The sequence below is a fragment of the Setaria italica genome, chromosome II, assembly GCF_000263155.2.
Source record: "Setaria italica strain Yugu1 chromosome II, Setaria_italica_v2.0, whole genome shotgun sequence".
Taxonomy (NCBI): Eukaryota; Viridiplantae; Streptophyta; class Magnoliopsida; order Poales; family Poaceae; genus Setaria; species Setaria italica.
The window spans coordinates 44,534,294-44,556,017 of record NC_028451.1 but is presented as its reverse complement, the minus strand read 5'-3'; the positions used below and the strand labels follow the sequence as shown (position 1 = coordinate 44,556,017).

The 21,724-nt window shown below is 43.1% G+C and overlaps 1 protein-coding gene across 6 annotated transcripts; it reads left to right on the top strand.

The window, feature by feature from the left end:
* Positions 1-5,496: 5,496 nt before the first annotated feature.
* On the top strand, positions 5,497-21,713 carry LOC101777790 (phospholipid-transporting ATPase 2). Of its 6 annotated transcripts, none has more exons than XM_022824403.1 (28): positions 5,497-5,734; positions 6,183-6,376; positions 7,910-8,123; positions 8,566-8,682; positions 9,436-9,528; positions 9,666-9,840; positions 10,725-10,891; positions 11,513-11,617; positions 12,166-12,263; positions 12,357-12,499; positions 12,839-12,935; positions 13,033-13,142; positions 13,224-13,388; positions 13,627-13,781; positions 13,854-13,934; positions 14,027-14,147; positions 14,641-14,747; positions 15,408-15,539; positions 15,883-16,036; positions 17,202-17,319; positions 17,414-17,587; positions 17,723-17,774; positions 18,304-18,431; positions 18,526-18,676; positions 18,758-20,035; positions 20,816-20,882; positions 20,965-21,196; positions 21,317-21,713. In XM_022824403.1, the coding sequence occupies exons 2-25, from the start codon at positions 6,255-6,257 to the stop codon at positions 19,088-19,090; spliced, it is 3,312 nt and encodes a 1,103-aa protein (XP_022680138.1). In that variant the 5' UTR covers positions 5,497-5,734; positions 6,183-6,254; the 3' UTR covers positions 19,091-20,035; positions 20,816-20,882; positions 20,965-21,196; positions 21,317-21,713. The 6 variants fall into 6 exon arrangements, with proteins under 6 accessions (XP_022680138.1, XP_022680136.1, XP_022680137.1 ...); XM_022824401.1 differs by having other exon boundaries at positions 20,421-20,882; XM_022824402.1 differs by having other exon boundaries at positions 18,758-20,607.
* The last annotated feature ends 11 nt before the right edge of the window (positions 21,714-21,724 follow it).

Here is a 21,724-nt window from a genome sequence, read left to right as displayed (position 1 = left end):
AATATGTAGTTAGCGAACACGTGGTAGCATAGACTGATAACGTACAGCCGATATCTCGAGACAATAACATCACTGTTTCACTTTACATGTGGCCGTTCCAATACTTCCATGAAAAAGGACGACGAGAAGTTGCTAGCATATATCTAAACATGTGCAAGGCCGCCCCAACAATCCTGGGACGCGGGCATGGCCTGAAATGACCGTTCGAGAACGACGCCAACCTTGGAGGATTTGGCAGGCATCCAGCGCCTTGGCGCCGGAGAAAAATTATTCCCCTTCCCGTCGCATGCGTCGCCTTCAACATCGACGCGATGGAAATCATGCCACATCTCCTGCTCATCCCTCCATCCACGCAGCGTGCAGCCTGCAGCGCCCGGTCGTCGACCGGTGCCCGAATACGCCCAGGCACGAGGCGGCAGGCGTCCGCGAAAGGCCAGGCCGGCTAAAGAAAGAAGAGGCCGGCGGCAAAAAGCTGGGCGGCCTGGAGCGCAGCGTGCACGCGGTGCTGGCCAGTGGCCACCACCACGGGCACCAGCAGCAGCGCACCAGGCCATCATCACCACCACCACAGCCCAGCACAGCCGCTCCCGGCCGTCTCCGCACGCGTATTTCATTCCCCACCTCCTTTTGAGGATTTCGGAGAAAGTTCGCAGATTCATACAGTTCTTCATTTTATAAACAAGCTAGCTCGCATCACCGGTGCAAATTGCAGTTTTTCTAAAGGAAGATCTCGGCCCGTCTCGCTGCTTTTGGAAGGCCGAAAAGGCGCGCTTGTCTGCAGCGCCGTTGGGCACGCTCACGCTGCCGGCCGGCCGGCCGGCTGGCCGGCCTCTCGATCGGCCGCGTTGCTTTGCTAGCGCCTGCTCCTAGCCGTCCGCGCGTTCACGTTCGCTGTCTCCTTCGCCCCGGTGCTGCCGCGCGCGCAGGCCGCTCTGCAGCCGCAGCTGTTGCGGCTGCTGCGCGCCCCTATCGCTATCTCCCACCGCTTTACCTAATTTCCATCGGCTTGTGCAGTGACCGGATGGGCCCCGCGGAGGGCTCCATCTGCGCGGTTAGGTAGGTCAGGTGTGCACTGACTCTGACTGGGGTGGTGAGTGTGTGTGACAGTGTGAGTGTCTGATGAGTGAGTTGAGTGAGGCTAGCTGCTGTCGACTGAGACCGGGCGCTGTGCGTTGGAGCCTTGGGCCTTGTTTAGTTCCCAATTTGGGAGTGCCAAAGTTGGAAGTTTGTCATAAATGCGCAACTGTAGCATTTCGTTTGTATTTATGAATTATTGTCCAAACATTGACTAATTAGGCTCAAAAATTTCGTCTCGCAAAGTACAACAAAATTGTGCAATTAGTTTTTGATTTCATCTACATTTAGTACTCCATGCATGTATCGCAAGTTTGATGTGATGGAGAATCTTCTTTTTGCATAGTATCAAATTTGGAATTTTGGGGGAAACTAAATAAACATGGGGCCTTGGAGGCTCGGGGCGCTGTAGCTGGGCGGGCAGGCCGGCAGCGCGCTATGATGGTTTCGGTTCATGAGGGGCTTTGAAAGGGAGAGCAGTTAGGCCGGACTGTTGGACTGACCGTGCCCGTGCCTGTTCTCTCCCCTGAGCTGAAAGAGAGAGAGAGAGACGTAAATTGACCTGAAAAGACTCTGGATGCCATGGATTCGCTGCAAAAAGGGGTAATCCGTATCTGGAGCGAGAGGGGTAATCCGTATCGGTATCAGACTCAGGTCCAGCCAGCCATTGGCTCTCTCTTGCAGGAAATAACTACCGATGTCTCCCACTCCACTCCCATAAACGCGCATTCTTCCAGATATACATGCGGTGTGCCAGGTTCTTGTTTGACGGCCGCCTGGCCTGTCAGTCATTAGAGTGGCTGTAAGCTGGCTGAATGCTGACGTGGAGGAGAGAGAAGAGGTGAGAGAGGAGAAGCGGGCTATAAGCTTACAGCTGACTTGGGCATAAGAATCAAGAAACTTTGTGAGAATGACTTGTGGACCATGTATTAATGGTGAAGAGCTAACCACTGTACGAGTGGGTTAGGAAAAAGCTGAGAGAAACCTTGCAGCCCGCTTGCTAGCTGCGTTATTAAACTTGCTCTTAGACAGTGAAAACACCTCGGCACTTGTATGCTACAAAACACCAGATACTAATCGGACATGAGCAGATTTCATGTCCTAGTCCTAGCTTAGCTGGTTCTAATCCTGAACACGTCGTAATCTCTATGCCAGAGTCGTCTGCAGTTTTTGTCGGCCTGTCTGTCCGGCCGGCCTAGCGTACATAGAGCGGTCGTATCATACCGAACTACCACAAGATGACGCACAACGATCATGCCCGCTCTTGTCTTCTTTCCCCGTTTGGGGCTTTGGGCTGAACAAGGATCTGATCGCAAGAAGTTGCGTAGCCGTCAGCAACGAAGGGGTGGTTTTGTGCACAGCTCCGATCCGCACCGCGAAAATCTTCGATGGTGTCTGATTCCGATCCGTATTCAGATTATGGGGTCGACATGGGGTGCTATACTGTCGTAGATCGATCATGAGGCCGCAGACGCGACAAACTTCTCATACTCTGTACGCTTCCGTAGCGTACGTAACGTACCCATACATACATGGGCTACGCCGTGCCGGCCGTGCGAGTGGAATTTCGCCTGATTTTTATACATGGTTTGCACCCGGTATGGCGTGACTATCCCACTGCACATGGCATATGGATTTATATCCTGATTTTATATTGTGCACGCATATAATGTATATCCTGACACCCAGCAAACAGAATTTTCCGTGCAATCATTACGCTTCGAGCTTCCACGTCCATTTTGGATTGGCAGAAAAGCGTCCATGCCACGATCGAGACAAGACCATCACGGAAATAAAAAAAAAGATAGCACTGAAAAGGGACAGAAAGGGTTAGTGGCAAGTATTCCAGTGTCACAACTGTTCCAGCAACAGTTTTCTTATCTGGAAAATCCTCTGCTCCGGTGTCCGGTCCGGTGCATGCAACCCTCCCTCGCGTTCGGCTACCACACCTGATCTGATCATGGAGCGAAACGCCAATCAACACGCACAGTTCAGACTCACGCTAGCCAAATGCAGCTCGCTAAACTAAGCCGGCTTTGCGACCCCAATCATGGCGAGGATCTCACGAGCGGATCCTTCACCCGTCCAGAAACGGAACGCTTTCCCTGCGGTCCACGCGCCGCCGCCGATCGATGCCGAGCCCCGCCAGCTTTGCCCAATGCCCATGCCCATGCACGCCGGGAGCCTTTTATTTTGAACGGCGCCGAGGCGTAGCGCGGCCAAAGTACGGCGACACCATCATCGCCGCGCGTTTGTCCCGGCGCCCGAAGCGATCACGCACCCACGCGGCCACGCCCAGCCCAGCGCGCCTTTGCCCCCGGTTTTGTCCCGTCTCCTCCCGTCCCCCGAGGTTAAACGACACCATCCGGCCCCCGCTTTCCCCCTCCCCCCGGCCGGAGACCCGCGGCCGTGCGGGCAAAAGTGCCACGTACATGATGGCGTGGTGCCCCGGCCGTCGACGTCTCGACGAACCGCCTTTTTTTGCCGGCGCCACGAGCAAAGGTTGATTACCGTGTACTAATCAGCAGCCCTACTAGGATGATGACTGGATAAAGATCGCCTGTCCTTGCGAAATGGGACAGCATCCGCTCCATTTTCTGCTGCCTGGTGGTGGTACATCTTTCCCGTCGCGCCCTGGCCCAAGATCTAGAAGATGGGCCATGCCTGTCAAGCTTGCCACGCCACACACTCGCAGTGAGCCAGTGAGTGAGTGAGATCCAGCTCGACGCTGCGTGTTGATGGCCTGATGCTACAAGCACCCTGACCTGACCGGACCGGACCATGCCCCCGCTTCGGCGCCCCACCCTGCCGCCCATGACGCGAGCGCGGCAATTGGTCGCTTCGTCCCATCGCCGGATCATACATGCCCGCCCTGCTCCGCCCCTATTATTCTCGAGATAGATGTCACTGTTGCGAGCGACGTCGCCCATTTTCCTTCCGATTTGCCGGGCGACGCGTCAGCCGTCATGGCTGGTACAAGTGCAGAGTATGTACTCCTAGAAAGCGACAATTTTTCCTGGCTACTACTGTAGTTACTCCAAAAAAAAAACCTGGACCTGGGTACTAATAAGGCCCTGATTAGGGTGCCAGGAAATCATTTCGATGTTTGCAGGGACGAATTTGTTTCAGCGAAATCATTGTGTTGAAGCGGTCCCTAAAAGATGACATATAGCGTAGGGTCACCGATCGTGCTGCATTATCGTCTGATCTGATCCCAAACGATCAGCGATCCACGTGCTTGCAGTTTTGCGACTGGAATTTCGTTCCCACCGTACCACGAGTGACGCATCCACGAAGACCCACTAATCATCAGTTCATCACCGACCCAAACAACACTCTTTTTTAGGGATTATGCCCAAGCCCAAGCAACAACATTATGGAGAGCAGAAAGGAAAACATTGGATTCAGCTGCTTTTCGGCCACTATATGTTGATCCATCCATATGATCCCACCTGCAGGACGAGTTTTATATGTAGTACGCAATTATGTGCATCCCCATCGTAGGCAGACAAGATCCGGGAACAGTGAGCTAGAAAAGGAAAGAAGAGGAGCAAAAAGAATGCTACTAGACCATACGATTTCCATTTGCAGCTCGTTTGTGTCTACGGATAACCAAACAAAATACAGGTCTTGGTGCCATGGGAACGCCTCCATATGGCCGGTGACTGGTGTGCCATGCTCGAGATACCCATCCGGTGATCTCTGAGTATACCTGCACTGCACTGCAACGAAAATTCGGTTTCAGCAGCCGCCTACATACCAGTCCATCCGTTCCGACAACAGGGTTTCAGTTCATGAGCAAGGGTGCTTCACTTTCAGCGTGCTGTCTGTAAGTTGTCACGCATCAAGACTCAAGAGTGGAGTACATGTATTACCTGGAAAAGTAGGACGGCTTCCTACTCCTACGGCGGCGAGTCGGCAACAGCTGCATGGAAAGAACCGTCAGCTGCAGGGCGCGAGACAGATGGAGCTGCTTGCAGAACTTTCTCCATTGGCTTCATTTGCTTGGCCAGAAACCCTGTCCGTTCCCATGTCCTAACACTCGCCAGTAACTTTATTTGAACAAAGAAAAGAATCCTTTGGCAGATATCTAACATATGCAGTGCACGTTCTCTGAAACTGTTCCCTGCATGTCTGTCTCTGAAACGCTGGTCATGTAAAACAACAGAGGAAAACTGCGCTGGCGAATGTGTGTGTTTTGAGGAAAAGGAATGCGCGCGTGTGGTCGCGTTTTTTCAGTCCGCAGCTCATGATCTTACGGCCCATCTAAGCTGTTTTGCCGTGGATCGGCTTGGGCTTATCATCCGATAATTGGGCTGGCTTTGGATCTTTGGAATTGGACGCTCGCGAATGGGCTGGTGCTGCTAGCGGGTCGAGGTTTAGAGAGTTCAACCTGCAAACGGGTTTAGCAAACGGTTTTGACCCGCCGGGAGGACCGAGCATTTCTGTCGATCTTTCTCGCCGTGAGCCGGTGACCTGACTCACCGCCGCGGGAATCGCCGGCGCCTTCTCTTCTCTGCACCTGCCGACGGCTGGATCCGAAAGGGGATCATCTTCCGCGAGCTCGCGTCCTCCTCCAGCCCACCTCCGCCACTCACCGCCTCTGTAGGCCGAAAGGCTGGAATCTGCAGAAAATCGCCCGCCAATTCACATCCGACAGGTACGCCCCGCCAATTCCCTTCCCTTCCCTTCCTGCGGTGCGAAATCGAACCCCAAAACCCTGATGTATGCTATTTATATTTGGATCTGACCATTTATCTTCTAAACTTCGATTTTTTTTTTCAAGCTATTATCGGGTGTACATGTGTACACCCATGTCCTAAACTGGGTCCGCCCCTGCCCCAAACTCAAATATATAGTTCAAAAGGCATTGCCATATCAGATTTTGTAATACTTTTGGGTGTGTTATAGTTCTTAGTACTATCAGTTTTATAGAACTGAAGGAATTACAAATTAATTATATGGCATTGCATAGTTGAAGTTTCATCAACAGTTTTTTTTTCCGCGTATATTTCATCTACAGTTGATTGCCTACATGTATTAATGTTGATTCACATATGGCTCCCATTTAGCTGCCATTTCTTTTGCTGACATATATTTCTACGCAGGCTTTTGCTCAGCTGATCTCATCTGGACAATCAACCTGAAGAGATTACCATAGCGTGCATGGTTTTTTGGGAATGAAGCGTTTTGTCTACATAAATGACGAGTCTTACCAGAATGACTACTGTGATAATCGGATTTCTAATACAAAGTACACCTTATGGAACTTCTTGCCGAAAAACCTGTGGGAACAATTCAGGTTTGTAACTAGTTGTATTTATTCATTTTTTTGAATTAAAGTATGTTGGTACAGTATTGCACATGGAGTAGCCCTAGTGACAAAGAACTGTGATAATCCACTTGTCCTCATGTCTTAGTTGCCTCTTCAGAGTACAGCATTCAATCGATAGAACTCTGGTGGTGTGTATCAATATCATTTATTCAACTGAAATAATGGAATTGCCTGTTTTGGTTGTTGTGTATTTCAGATGTGTTTGCTTCTGCTTATTGGTGTGTGCTCGGATAATTTTCTTTAGTTTATAAATATTGAGCTGGAAAGTCTTCAACCCCTGTTATATCTGTTTGTGCACATAAGTTTAGGTGTTTTTCATATATGTATGGATGCTCAGCAGTGATACTCGAGCTCATTTTTCTTTTACCTGCTTGACACACTGGGATGCACATGTAACCCTCTTCTGCTAGTACTGCTGTCTCCTAGCTGGGAAACAGAGAAAGACAAAGTGAGGGGAAGTGGGTGGCAGACTTGGGAGGTCTGAGTGATGGAGAGGAACTGCCAGTTTTTTACAGCTTGTTACAAGTGGAGCTGATATAAATGCAGTCCTTTTGTTAGACCCTTTGTTACTACTGCGTGCAGTAGGTTTTTGACCGTGAATCAGTGATGGATGAACGGAATAAGGTTTGGGATCTTCTTTAGCTGTGTCACTTCAGCATTCTACTTAGATTTTAGTGGATGCTATCTTACAATTAGAAAATAGTATATATGAAGAAACTTTGCAAATCCTGTTTTTCTGATTGTGCCAAATTACTCACTCCAATCCATGTTTGATTGGAATACCTGAGTTTGTGTCAGGAACACTGCTGATACTTAGTGCTGTTACAATGCTTCTCTCCTGCTGAATTTTGATTAAAGGATAAGAGCATCTCCAACAGACTATCCATTTCTGGCTCTCCATTTGACTCTCTATCCAAGTTGGCAAAAAGATTCCTCTCCATATTGAGTTTCTCATTCCAACAGACTATCCATTTCCCACTGTCCAAATCCCAACCGCTAGGTTCCTCTCTAAAAATATACACTCTCCATCCACTCCAACAACCTCTCCATTTTGCGCGTGGGACCCACACTTTGGTAAGGCAAATTGACTTGCCAAAGGCTTGCCAAGTTTGGCAAGTGTGAGGGGAAGTTTGGCAAGTCGGACGGGATGGAGAGTTAGATAGCAACTCTGTTGGATCACGATTTTCTTACCGACTTGCCAAATTTTAGCTTGGCAAGTTGTATAGCAACTCTCTTGGAGTTGCTCTTACATCCGTTACATGTTTCCATGTAAAAGGATGCTCCGTGCTGTCACATTGCATCATTTTAGTTGGCATGTCATGGTTTGATCCCCCACCCTAAACCCTCACTAGTTTTCACTACGGAGCAATTGGTACAGATATAAATTGTGTTCCTTTGACAGAAAAACCACATGATTTGAGCATGCTAGACCTTGGTTTAATTTCGTAAGTTAATTGGTAAGAATAGTTGAGTTACTTCTTGTTTGTTTTGGTGTTTCAGGCGCTTCATGAATCAATATTTCTTATTGATAGCCTGTCTGCAACTATGGTCACTTATCACTCCTGTAAATCCAGCAAGCACTTGGGGCCCACTTATAATTATCTTTGCAGTTTCCGCAACCAAAGAGGCATGGGATGATTACAACAGGTATATTTCAGACAAACAAGCGAATGAAAAAGAAGTGTGGATTGTTAAGAATGGTGCCCGGAAACATGTATGTTCCTATGTCATCTTCTATCATTTTGCAATGTGCATCTTTGGTCTTTCAGATATGCCCTTAAGCATTGAATTTGAAATGATAAGAGAAAAATCAGAAGTGTGTCTATATCTGCAAAGAAAATGCAAAATATATATCCATATAACCTTCTTGTATCAGGCTTGCTACTTTGCATTGCTACATCTGGGAATATCGCTATATGCATTTATTGCTACATCATGCAACTACTTTGCTACGATGGCCAATAATCCATTTGAGGCATTATTGCTATTACGATAATTATTGTGAAAGTTTGGTTCAGTTAGATGTGTGCCTTTTACTTCTAAAGACACTATTGAAGTCTAATAATTTTCACTGTACTTTCAGTATATACCTTTTCTTTTCACAGTTGTGAGAACTTTGAACTTGAGAATATGACTCTCTAGTTTCTGCAACATAGATTCAAGCCCAAGATATCCGTGTTGGTAACATAGTTTGGATTCGAGAGAATGAAGAAGTACCATGTGATCTTGTTTTGTTGGGAACATCTGAACCACAAGGCCTCTGTCATGTTGAGGTAAATAAATGCAGTACCCCCACCACACCTTCTGCTTTATGTTGTATATGCATGGTTGGCTAAGGTGATAACTTTGCTGTATTGGCCATGTGGCTGAACGTTTAACTGTATTTAACTCGCTGGCAAATTGAATTTCAAGTCTTCAACACATGGATTATTTATTTTAGTGATCCCATCGTGTTTTCATAAACAATTCATTGAAGTCTCCATATCAGTAATACATTGTGGTTGGACTCCGTTAGCTTGACTGTTGTTATAGAGGGGTGTTTCAAGATATTGCCCTTATATTCAACATGAGTAGTTTTGTAGTTTACTTAGTTTTGTTAGATAAGAAACTAATGTTCTTTTGCAAGTGCAGCTACTGAACTTATAAAACTCCACATCTAGCATTAAAGAGAGATCCTAGCTAAGTTTGTAACCTACCTATAGATAGAACAGTTTAATACTACTTTTGATTTAAGTTTCCAACAAAGATTTCCTCTTCATTTTCAGGCCAAATGCTGGTACAATAAAACTGCATGTTTTTTTTAAGTTTAATTTTTATTTTTTTTCAAATTCATAACCTAACTAATGAGACATTATTCCCAAAATAATTGTTGTTGGCAAAGAGGTTTTATTATTAAACTAGACATACCTTGAGTCTTTTTCTCCTTACATGGGGGCACACTTTTTGAGTTTATTGTTGTAGAGTTAGTGCTTTACAGATTGAATATGTATTGTCCTCCCGTTCTTGAATTCTAATTATGTTTGTAGACAGCTGCTCTTGATGGGGAAACTGATTTGAAGACAAGAGTAAGTCCACCACCGTGTGTAGGGCTGGAGTTTGAACAGTTGCACAAAATAAAGGTTAGATAATTTACTATCTTTTTTTTTACAGTTCTGCTTTCATTTAACTTTTTTCTTGAGCAAAAAAAACCGGGGAAACCCCCACTGTGGTATGCTTTCATCTAACTTCTCATTACCTTTATGACTTAACTAAACAGGGTGTGATCGAGTGCCCGATACCAGATAAAGACATACGAAGATTTGATGCAAACATCCGCCTGTTTCCTCCATTTATTGATAATGACATTTGTCCATTGACTATTAATAACACATTGCTACAGTCATGCTACTTGAGAAATACAGAATGGGCTTGTGGAGTAGCAGTTTATACTGGTATTTTTTTTCACACAGTATTAGGATCTTCTGTTTAATTTCATGTAACAACAAGGCTAATACAAAAGGTGAGAAATGGGTTCATCCCACAAAAATCATGGAATGACCACTTTTCAGGAATGATAGTGAAATGTTCTATTACCAATGCAAACTAGGCTGTTGTTGACATTGTTGACTAAGTTGACAACCTGGATTTGGATAACATTGCATTTTAGAATTATTGTGGATGGGCGCTTTATCAGTGTCTAGTTCTTCATCAGTGGATGCAAACATTACGTTTTACCTTAGATGCAGAAGCGCAATAACCTGCGAGCTCAACATGTTTGAGAGGGCTGCATTTGTATAGAGCTACAGATTTTGTCTTAACTCATGAAGAATTTCATAATGCATAAGGCCCTCCAAATCTTATTATTTGTTATTGTTCAGTTTTGCCTCTTCACTTCTAGAACTGTCCGATTAGACCATTTCCACAGATATATCTAATTATCTACAAGGTCGGTATTGATTTGAGACAGTGAGGCTTATGCTTATTCAACAAATCTGAACTTAAAGGGCTTCATTCACATGATGAAAAGTCAAGGGGCCGAACTCAATGATATTGTATTTTAGTGCCTTGATTGCACAAATCGAAATAGTTTGAGATCTGGATAAAAATATGCTCTTTAGCCTTACAACAATTATGTAGAACACATTATTATTAAGTCTTTCTGTTCACATATCTCTTATCTAGTTTCAATGGTGTCATGGTAATTTACAGAATAAAAAAGCAAAAATTGTTTTCAGTCTTGTCCTTTCTACATATGAATCAGATTTTGATACATGGATTTATTTTAAACTTCAACTTTACCAGAATACTGTTTTTTAATGTAATGTCTGCTTTCCAGGCAATGAAACTAAGTTGGGAATGAGTAGGGGTGTCCCAGAACCCAAGCTAACTGCTATGGATGCAATGATCGATAAGCTTACTGGTGCCATATTCTTATTTCAACTTACAGTCGTTGTTGTTCTTGGGGCCGCAGGCAATGTTTGGAAGGATGCAGAAGCTCGCAAGGTAGTTTTGCTTTAAATTAATTCACCATATCCTACATGTTAGCTCCACTGTTACTAGTGCTCTGGGTACTTGCAAAGATATAGTATCTTGCAAGATGTAAATGTCTTGTCACAAAGGACCAGTGAAATTATCTGTCAAGTGTTTATATGCATCTCTTTTCAGAAGTTTCAATTTTTTCCATTTGGGGATTTAAGTTATAAAAAGATGGGATCACCTTGGAGGGACTAAGGAATTTTTCACAGAGAAAAAAATAAGAAAAATAAGCACCCAAATTAGAGCTGAAGGATACTTGGTGGTGGGTGTGTGCATCTGCACCTCTCACCTACTGAGCTATGGTCTACCTCCATTTCCTTGTGGCCCCAAGTAATATTTCCAACATGCTCAATGATTTACCAAGGTATATATGTGAGCCCTGAAACTTGACTATAAGGTTGGGCGATGTGGTTTCAAAACATCAAAATGCTAATCATAGAATCTGACATGTAACTTCTTTATTTTTCAGTATGCTAATCACTTGCCAAAGCCTCAAAACCTCGTTAGCTGAATTATACATGGCCACATTGTTCTTTTGGGCCATCTATATTTTGCTGATCATCTAACTTTTTTTCCTGTCTCTTGTAGCTATGGTATGTTAAGTATGATGACAACGAACCATGGTATCAGATTCTGGTTATACCTCTGCGGTTTGAACTATTGTGTTCTATTATGATTCCGATTTCAATAAAGGTATGTCTGAGTCTTTTGATTCACATGGTTTTCAGGTTTTGATATTATTCCACTTCTCATGTGATGACACAACTATTTCTCTGACAACTCATTGACATATATTTCAACCACCAATCTCTTCACAATATGGTGTTGCAGTCATGTGGTGTTTGCCATTTAATTGGTGCAAAAATTTTCTCAAAATTGCATAGTTAAGTTTGCATGACTCCATAAAAACTTATGGGCAGCAGCCTTCATATACGCATAGTACTATTTAAAATGGTTTTCACTAAGAAACTATTGAAGCCCTTGTTTGTTTTAGCATAGTTATTATGTGGACTGCATCTTCCTGTATGCTTGGAATGCTCTCCATTTTATAGTTTCCTTCTGTATGTAGCTGCGCTACATGCTTATCTTTTCTTCAGTAGGCAATGCCACAATGCTAGAAGGAAACATTGGCTGGTAGATACATTCAAATTGTACTCATACCATACAAAGCGCTTTTTCTAGTTGATACATGTGAGGGAAGCTCTCACCACTCACATGTAAACTTTTTATGTGTCTTGTAGGTTTCTTTGGACTTTGTTAAAAGTCTATACGCAAAGTTTATAGATTGGGACGAGGATATGTATGACCTGGAAAATGACACACCTGCCCATGCAGCCAAGTAAGCAACCATGCATATTTCTGTTGACAAGCAGATGGACAATTGCCCTTTTTTTTTTCTTTGCTAAATTTACCTTCTCACAATAACTTTCAGCACAGCAATTAGTGAAGACTTGGGGCAGGTCGAATATATTTTGACAGATAAAACTGGGACATTGACTGAGAACAAGATGATCTTCAGAAGGTGCTGTATTGGGGGTACCTTTTACGGGAACGAATGTGGAGATGCGCTCAAAGGTCATATTTGATCTTCAGTTAACTATTTTATTCCTGAATCTGTTGTTAATAGTTGCAGAGCTAGGATCATTTTGTGCTTTCTCATTAACTTCTCAGAACAAGATCATTGTGGGTTCTGTCACCTTTGTTGCCAGCTTCCATCTTTCAAAAGCATTAATCTTAGCCTCTTTTTAGCTTTCATTGTTCCTCTTGCATGATTTTCTTCTAAATTACCTTTCCTGTTGCCATGCTAACCACTTCCACTTTTGGTACCAAAATATACTTATAACTTATTTAAAATGTGAATTAAATACTTTTCAAAGTTCATATTTATGTTGACTAATTGGTTTTCCTGTTTAGATGTTGAACTACTGAATGCTATCGCCAATAATTCTCCTCATGCCATCAAATTTCTGACAGTCATGACACTCTGCAATACAGTAATTCCTATAAAAAGGTTAAACCTTCGTCCTTCTGACAGTTTCGCTTTCGCACTACGTCTTGTGCTCATTCTTCTTATAATTTGTCCTTGTCCTTTTTGCTACGGCTTCCAGTCCTAGCGGATCAATTTTGTATAAAGCCCAGTCCCAGGATGAGGATGCTCTTGTAAATGCAGCTGCAAATTTGCATATGGTTCTTGTCAGCAAAAATGGAAATAATGCAGGTGGGTTCTCTGGCTCCTAAATTTGGTTCTTTCCTTTTATATGTTTGTATTAGCTAAATAATTAGACATCTACTTGCGCAGAAATTCACTTCAATCGGCGAGTGATGCGATATGAGATACTCGACATTCTTGAGTTCACATCTGATCGGAAAAGAATGTCTGTCGTCGTTTTGGATTGTCAGAGTGGCAAGATTTTTCTCTTGTCCAAAGGCGCTGATGAGGCAATGCTTCCTTGTGCTTATTCTGGTAATCGCCTCAATTAGTAATAATATAATTTTCTCATTGTGCTTTATATATTTTAAAACCTATGTACTTTCTTATTTTGTGGCATAAATTTAATTCACACTTTACTTCAGAAGTAACAAATGGCTGTATGTTCTCTTTGACTGTGGGTCTTCTCAAAGCAGAACATAGCAACTTTGTGGATGCAACTCAATGAGTGAATTGTGTTTGACCTGAGGATCTCATGATAATTATTTTTCAGGGCAACAGACAAAGACGTTTGTTGATGCTGTTGACAAATATGCTCAGCTGGGGTTGCGCACACTCTGCTTGGGATGGCGTGAACTGGAATCAGAGGAATACACTGAATGGTCTCGATCATTTAAGGAGGCCAATAGTGCATTAATTGACAGGGAGGTAATTATCATATTTGCTTATTCATTCCAGATAAATTTCACAAAAAATAATTCCTCTATTTGCTTTGCTCAGTGGAAAGTTGCTGAGGTTTGTCAAAGATTAGAACATAGCCTGGAGATTCTAGGTGTCAGCGCAATAGAAGATCGCCTCCAGGTTCTGCTTTTTTATTTGCTTTCATCTCATGTAACAACACATCATTGTTCTTTTTAGCGTTCAGTGGTCCTTATATTTGGATCTGTTCATAGGATGGGGTACCAGAAACTATTGAAATACTGAGGCAGTCAGGAATCAACTTCTGGATGTTAACTGGCGATAAACAAAGCACTGCCATTCAAATTGCTCTTTTGTGCAACTTGATTTCTTCAGGTATCTGTGTTTTCATAAACCAGGTATCTTTTGGTGCTCCAGTGTAGTTCCATGAACTCTTTTAACTCAGGTGCCTATTCCATATTCACTTTGTGGGGGTGTTAATATACAAAATGTGAGTTGTGGGGGCAAAGTGAAAAGGAGGAAGAGCTATCAGGAGGTTTTATATCTCTTTTCCTTTTTGAATGAGGGACTCTAGAGTTCTGAAGTACTCTATTGTGTTAAAATGTTAAGCTCTTTTAAACTGAAAAAAGACAAGTAACATATAATCATGAATAAACTTGAATGCATAGAGATAGTTTTTATTATACTAATTTGGGTACGTGGACTTTACTACTCAGAAGTGCATTCGTAGAGGGACTTAACAAAACCAGTGTCAGCTGAGTAGCTCATTAAAAGTACATCTAGAGGAGTCCCAGACTCCTAGTACAGTTTTTTCTTGAATAATGGAAATGAATTCAATACCATTTTAACTTTTATTGCTTGCCTGTAGAACCTAAAGGGCAGCTCTTGCATATCAATGGGAGAACTCGAGATGAAGTTGCTAGAAGCTTGGAAAGAGTTCTTCTTACCATGCGGATAACATCATCAGAGCCTAAGGTTCGTCAAGAGGGATTATGCGCCCACCTCCACCCTGCTTTTTACATGTCTCATTTTGGTTTATTGATTATGTGGAAAGCCAAACAGACCCTAAACTATGATCTCTGGGTCATGAAGAAGCACATCTGGTGGTGACAGTGGCCACTAAATTGCTTCATTAGCTATATTGAAAAGGGATTATCCATCTCTGCTACATCACACTGACCTGTTGACCTTGATTAGTCACAGTTACATCCAGGTGGTCTAGTAAGCTTTGGCTGGTCCTGATACCGCTTGCTTCAGCTCTTATCTATACACAGCCGAAGTTATTAGTATGGTAGGGAATCTGTGCCACCATTCCTCTCAGATCTGAACTACTCCCTGCCACCGCTACTTCCTTGTCTGCTACAAGATGTCCTGTTGGTTTCTTGTCAACCTACCTTTCTGATCTCTGATGCAGTCATTGTTAAGGCCTTGTGGGAAAAGACAGGTTTCCTGAATGAATATTTTAACCCTTATCAGATATTATGATCAAAACGAGCCATTTGTGACGGTTCAGTGGCCAGTTGGTCCATTGGCCTATATTAATATAACTGCAAATTTATACCTCTGCGGTGATATCAGAGTTCTGAAGAAAGTCTGTGTCTTGACTTGCAATGATTTTGTATTTGCTTGGAACAGGAGTTAGCTTTTGTAGTGGATGGCTGGGCACTAGAGATTATTCTGACACAATATACTGAAGCTTTTACTGAACTAGCGGTTCTTTCAAAAACTGCGTTATGCTGCCGTGTTACACCATCGCAGAAAGCACAGGTGATTCTTTACCATCGGTTTTCTTTACTTTCTTAAGTCAAATATATTCATCAGCATCAGTTATTTGTATGGATAAAGTAAGTTTAAAGTACAATTATTATTTTAAACATTAAGGTAGCAACATAGAAATACGTTTTTTAATCAAACATCTGTATACATGACTGACTATATAAGGAGCTAGGGAAAGAAGAAACTAGGTAAATTGCTTTTTAATTGAACACATGTATACGCAAGGATCTGGCAAAAGCTGACATTTTAAGAGGTCTACTTGGGCCTTTGTTCTCTTCTAGTCTTTTGTGTTACTCTGTTTCTCCTTACTCACCTTAACACCCTTTTTCCACAGCTAGTGAAGCTTCTAAAATCATGTGACTATCGAACTTTGGCTATCGGTGATGGTGGAAATGATGTAAGGATGATACAACAGGCTGACATTGGCGTAGGAATTAGTGGTAGGGAAGGTCTTCAAGCTGCAAGGGCTGCTGACTATAGCATTGGCAGTAAGTACTTTACCTTTTTGAATCTTTTTTCTTCTGCTACCACTGTTCTTACGTTCACTGCATCCTATACTTATATGAGATTTACAGGTTATCATAGTTTGTGTATATTGGATACTTGTGATAGTATTGTTGTTCTTTGTCCCACGCTTTTATTGCAAAATATCTTGTTTAACTTTGGGTGGGTGGGTATCATCTCTACTTAGGTACTTCTGTGTGCACGGGCATCTTCAAGTCACTTATAACTGAATCATTCGTGTCTCTGTTAAAGTATAGGAGAGACCCGGAATAACAAATTAACTCAAAGCAAATGTTGTTGCATAGCCCAACAGTGACATCTCGGCTCTTTGGCAGACAACCGCAGTGGACTACCTCCAACCATATGGTTGGGTGGTTATTTGTGTGAATATTCTACTAGGTTTTCAGGGGGATCAAAAGTTTCTCCTGTAGATTGTAAAATTTAATATGATTGCACTAACGAGTAACCAATTGTCTATACTCAACAAATAAAAAGAAAGGAAAAAAAAAAGGATCTGCCAGCCAGACTGGTGTATATATTCCTTCTAGAACAAGAGGGGAGCCTCAGGTAATTCTACCAATGACTATACAATTAGGACCGAGTTTCTTCAACTTCAAACAAACGGATACCAACGTTTCCAGATGCGTTCAGTTATTTTCTATGTTCTATATACCGTTGTTATTATAGTGATATACCGGTACGTGTCCAGTTTCTTTTGAGGCTTCACGTGTAAATTAAGCTGTGAACTCAAATATATGTCCGTTTTCTACTAAGGTTTAGTGCCTGACTGGTCTGTACACACTATGGACTTGACAAATATTGTGAATCGGATGCAGCATCTGCCAAGCTAGCATTAAAGTAGATTCAAGAGGTCCAGGGTAGAGAACAGTGCAAATTCTGCAGTCGAATGTTTAAGGTCACCGATAGCTAATAAATTTGCTGACCTGAGATTGATTTTGTATTGTTCCTTTATATTTCACATGTCTGAGAGGTCATTATAGTTGCCTAGATGTGGTTTTGTCACAAATTCCAATTCGTGAGAATTCGCATCCTGTCTGTTTCGATCTAGATTCTACGATTGTTTGATTAAACTCTGGACTTGTTAATACCTTTCTGGCAACTCTTCACACTTCTGCTTTTATTTGGCAGAGTTCAGGTTTCTGAAAAGGCTGATTCTTGTCCATGGACGATACTCTTACAATCGAACTGCATTTCTTTCGCAGTATTCTTTCTACAAGTCATTGTTAATTTGCTTTATTCAGATACTGTAAGTCATAAAACTTCAGTACTTCTATTTTTGTGTTGAACCACTATATAACGTGTACTACTTTTCTTAATATTCTTGTATTCTGTGCATGCAGTTTTTCTTTTCTTTCAGGCATTGCTGGAACTAGTTTATTCAACTCGGTTAGTTTGATGGCTTATAATGTTTTCTACACAAGCATTCCTGTTTTAACTACGGTCCTGGACAAGGATTTATCTGAAAAGACAGTGATGCAAAACCCAGAGATATTACTTTACTGCCAAGCTGGAAGGTAAACTATACCCCTTCCATGTTTCTGTTGAAGGCCAGTATCTCTTTTGTGATTTATTACTATCTGTCAGCATCCTAGATAAATTTTATTTTGTTACAGTTTGAATTTCCTTCAGTAATTTGAATATCTTTGTAGGCTTCTCAATCCAAGTACTTTTGCTGGTTGGTTTGGTCGATCATTGTATCATGTAAGCTCTTTGTTCTTTATTACACCCACTTCGCTAATGGTCTGCAAATGGTAGCCCCTGCATTTTCACTAGAAGAGCTCAAAATGCTGCACTTAAATTACATATTGCTTGCTTAATACTGCTGAAACATCAGAATTCAACAAAACTCTAAAACAATTGACCAACAAACTGGATCAGTAAAAACAGAGAGCAGTTGGCTCCGGATCATTGCCTTAGGCCTGGTTTCTTAGATCCAGAACCCTAGATTTAGCTCAAGAACCCTGGAGGCTGGAGCTACCGATTGGTCTAGCACTGCCTACTTGCATGGTCTTCACACTTCCATTCTAAAGTGTACGCGCACCTCATATGTTACTGGTTTTCTGACATACCCTTTCCTTAAATATCTCGGCGAGACCCGTTGTGTACACATTGACCAATGCATTGCAGATGACCCATCAAGACAGTAAATGTGTATTTTGAAGGAAGTTAAATCAGTATTTTGTTTTCATGCAGCTAATGTGATTGTTCTCTTTTCCGTGGTTGATTGCAGGCAATCATTATTTTCGTGATAACCATCCATGCGTACGCAAATGAGAAAAGTGAGATGGAGGAGCTGTCAATGGTTGCACTCTCAGGAAGCATTTGGCTGCAGGCATTTGTTGTGACATTAGAGATGAAGTATGAGTTAGAAAAAACTTAAATCATTGTTCTCCTAACTTAGAACTGCTAAAATTTTTGCCAGAGTTGTCCTTACCTGTCCTTTTACTTGCAGTTCCTTCACATTTGTGCAACTTCTGGCCATATGGGGGAACCTCATTGGCTTCTATGTCATCAACTTCTTTATCAGCAGTATACCAGCTTCTGGAATGTACACAATCATGTTTCGCCTCTGCGGACAACCGTCATACTGGATAACTCTGGTGGTAAGCTTCTTTAGATGTTTTTTCTTGGTTTTATAAAAGTCTGCATGCATTCGTTGTGATCATAAGATGTCATTTTTCCAGCTGATCAGTGGAGTTGGAATGGGTCCTGTATTAGCTCTGAAGTATTTCAGATACACATACAGACCTAGCGCTATCAACATTCTTCAGAAGGCCGAGCGTTCAAGGGGGCCAATGTACACCCTGGTGAGTCTGGAGTCTCAACTGAGATCAGACAAAGACAATATGATGGTATCCAGTTCCACAACGCCAGTCAAGAATAAGAGCTCTGTTTATGAGCCTTTGCTTTCTGATTCACCGATGGCATCCAGGAGATCCCTTGCGCCGTCGTCATTTGACATCTTCCAGCCGGCACATTCCAGAACATCTCACCCGAGAAATATAAAAGCCAATTAGTTTTTCCCCCCGACCGCAGTTCGCAATAGAGGTTGAGAACAATACAGCATTGAAGCCTTCGAAAACAAGGATCGTAATTCATATATAGCATTGTAAATTGTAATCCGTCCGCTAACCGACACTCCATCGACGAGATCTTTTCCGTCCGCCTGCAGAAGCGCTTGTCCCCCCTTCCTCGTATCATGCTGCCCCTCACGGATTGGCCACTGTTCTCCTGTTCCGTCTTTGCGGCAGCCGGCCGGCGAAGATGAGAATTGGCGGGGAAGTTGCCGCGCCCGAGGAAAAAAATCGCGCGCGTAAGCAGATAGGGTTCATCAAGAGGAGTAGAGGACTTTTGACTAAGAGCCTAAAACCGACTACACTAGCTTGCTGGCCATCTTTCCTCAATATTCCTTCTCTCTCCCAGATCTCCGACATGATTCTCCAATATCACACCTCCCGAACGCTAGCGCACACCATGTCCGCCACCAAGATCGACCTGGAGTCGAGCTCAGCCGACAACTCCACCGCGGCCGGAGACGGCGAGAGGCATCCTCCTGCTACCACAGGACTCCATCGGCTCAGTCGAGAAGTGTACGCGGAAGATCTGGGTTTGCGAGGGCAGTAGGCAGTTCAATGACGCACCGCGTGCTCACCTACGTACCAGGCCTCTACAAGATCTTCGATGAGATCCTCACCTACGCTGCCGACAACAAGCAGCGCGACCCGAGCATGGACTCCCTCCGCGTGGAGGTCGACGTCGACCAGTGCTGCATCTCCATCTACTACAACGGACGAGGCGTCCCGATTGAACTCCACCCGGAGGAGGGCCTATACGTGCCGGAGATGATCTTCGGCCACCTCAGCAACTACGAAGAGATAACTGGCGTCAAGCTGGCCAACTTATTCTCCACGGAGTTCATCATCGAGACTGTCGACAGTCGCCTTGAAAAGAAGTACAAGCAGGTGACACATTTCGGCTGTCCTCTTTCTTCGCGCAGATGTTTCCATTTGGTTTTCGAGCTGCTCCTTCAGCTTTCATCACATTGTTATTTTTAGTTTTCGTGATGCTACCATTCAGCTTTCATCACATTGTCTTTTTTAGTTTCCGGGATACTATGAATCACACCTGAATTATATCAATCATTTGGTTAAAAATCCAGCTCATGTGTGACCAAACAATCATGTGGGCTAACAGGGCTGGAGGACTCCGAGGTTCATAGGTGCAGATCAATCCCAATCGTAGGAGAGTAGTATGGAACAGACTTATGTGAAGCAATTTCCTTTAACTGTTGTATCTGGAGTATAATTCAGATATATAGGGCATAATGCCCTCTTGAATATTTTGCAGGCTTTCTCCGAGAATTTGGGAAAGAAGTCAGAGCCCCAGATCACAGTTTGCTTGCAGAAACTGGACAAGAATCACATTCAAGCCGGACCTTGCAAAATTTCACATGACCCACCTTGATGATGATGCCATGGCCCTTATAAGGAAGAGAGTTGTTGATGTGGCCGGTTTTTTAGGTGTAACCGTACAGGTTGTGTTTAATGGCCAGAGGTTTCAACGGTTAAAGAACTTTCCAGATTATGTCCTTTGTTATATTAGCAGTGCTTCCATAGACAGAGAAGAACGACTGCCAAAGTTTTGTGATATTTCAAACAAACTTCAGTTTGAATATTGTTATGTCCGCAAGTCAAAGCTTGTACCAATTGCGTTTCTAATCATTGAGCTTTTCTTTCTTTCAGGATCTGCCAGAGGGTTAATGATCAGTTGGAGGTGTGTGTGACTCGAAGTGAGGGAACTTTTCAGCAGGTAAATGTGGGTTAGGTTTATGAGCAAGTAACGTATTATGATGTATTTACAGTTGCAACTTACGCAACTTTTTGTGTTCCAGGTCAGCTTTGTAAACAAATTTGCAACTAATGAAGGGGGGACTCATGTAGATTATGTGTCGAATCAGATTGCTGCCTGCATTGCGAAGTTCTGTAGCAGGCACTTCAAGGTTGAAGAGTGTGAAGTTAAGAAACATTTATGGGTCTTCGTTAATGCTTTCATGGAGAACCCAACTTTCAATTCACCGACCAGGGATGCTTTGACCTCTCCTCAGGAGAGCTTTGGGTCAAGCTGTGAGCTTTCTGATCACTTTGTCAAAAGCAGTATGTGACAAGTAGTTCTAGTGGCCTTGATTGTTGCAATTTTGCTATACCACTCATTTTTACTATTATATTTTATTTTTATTATTGCAGTTTTTCAATGCATCATCAGCAAACTATCTCCATGGAATTCATCAAAAGATACGGAGCCTTCGAAAAGGAGGTGCTAGTGTGACTCCGGATATGCTTGTGTTGGGAGGACCCTTCAGCGCATGAAGGCAGCTTAGAGATAGCATGTGGCTATCCACATTGGTTTGTTAGTCAAGGTGGTTTGAGTTGTTAGGAAGTGAAGTCAGGAGGTTGGTTATCTGATGGATTAGAGGTTGTATTTAGTAGCCAGCTATATAATGCCAGGCCTGGAGGTTGTATTAAGCAAGGATCAGCTCATGAATGCTGCCCTCGCAAAAATATTGCTTTCTTTTCTGTCATATATGGTCCAACTATACTGTACTGTCGGTTGAATGCAATTGAACGAGATAAATTATAAATCTGCAGTACAAT

Bases quoted from the DNA above. Each gene is read 5' to 3' on its own strand.
- LOC101777790 (XM_022824403.1), top strand. From the start codon at position 6,255: ATGAAGCGTTTTGTCTACATAAATGACGAGTCTTACCAGAATGACTAC. The intron at 14,748-15,407 runs GTTCGTCAAGAG...TGCTTGGAACAG, and splicing joins TAACATCATCAGAGCCTAAG to GAGTTAGCTTTTGTAGTGGA. The intron at 18,432-18,525 runs GTATGAGTTAGA...TTTTACTTGCAG, and splicing joins GTTGTGACATTAGAGATGAA to TTCCTTCACATTTGTGCAAC.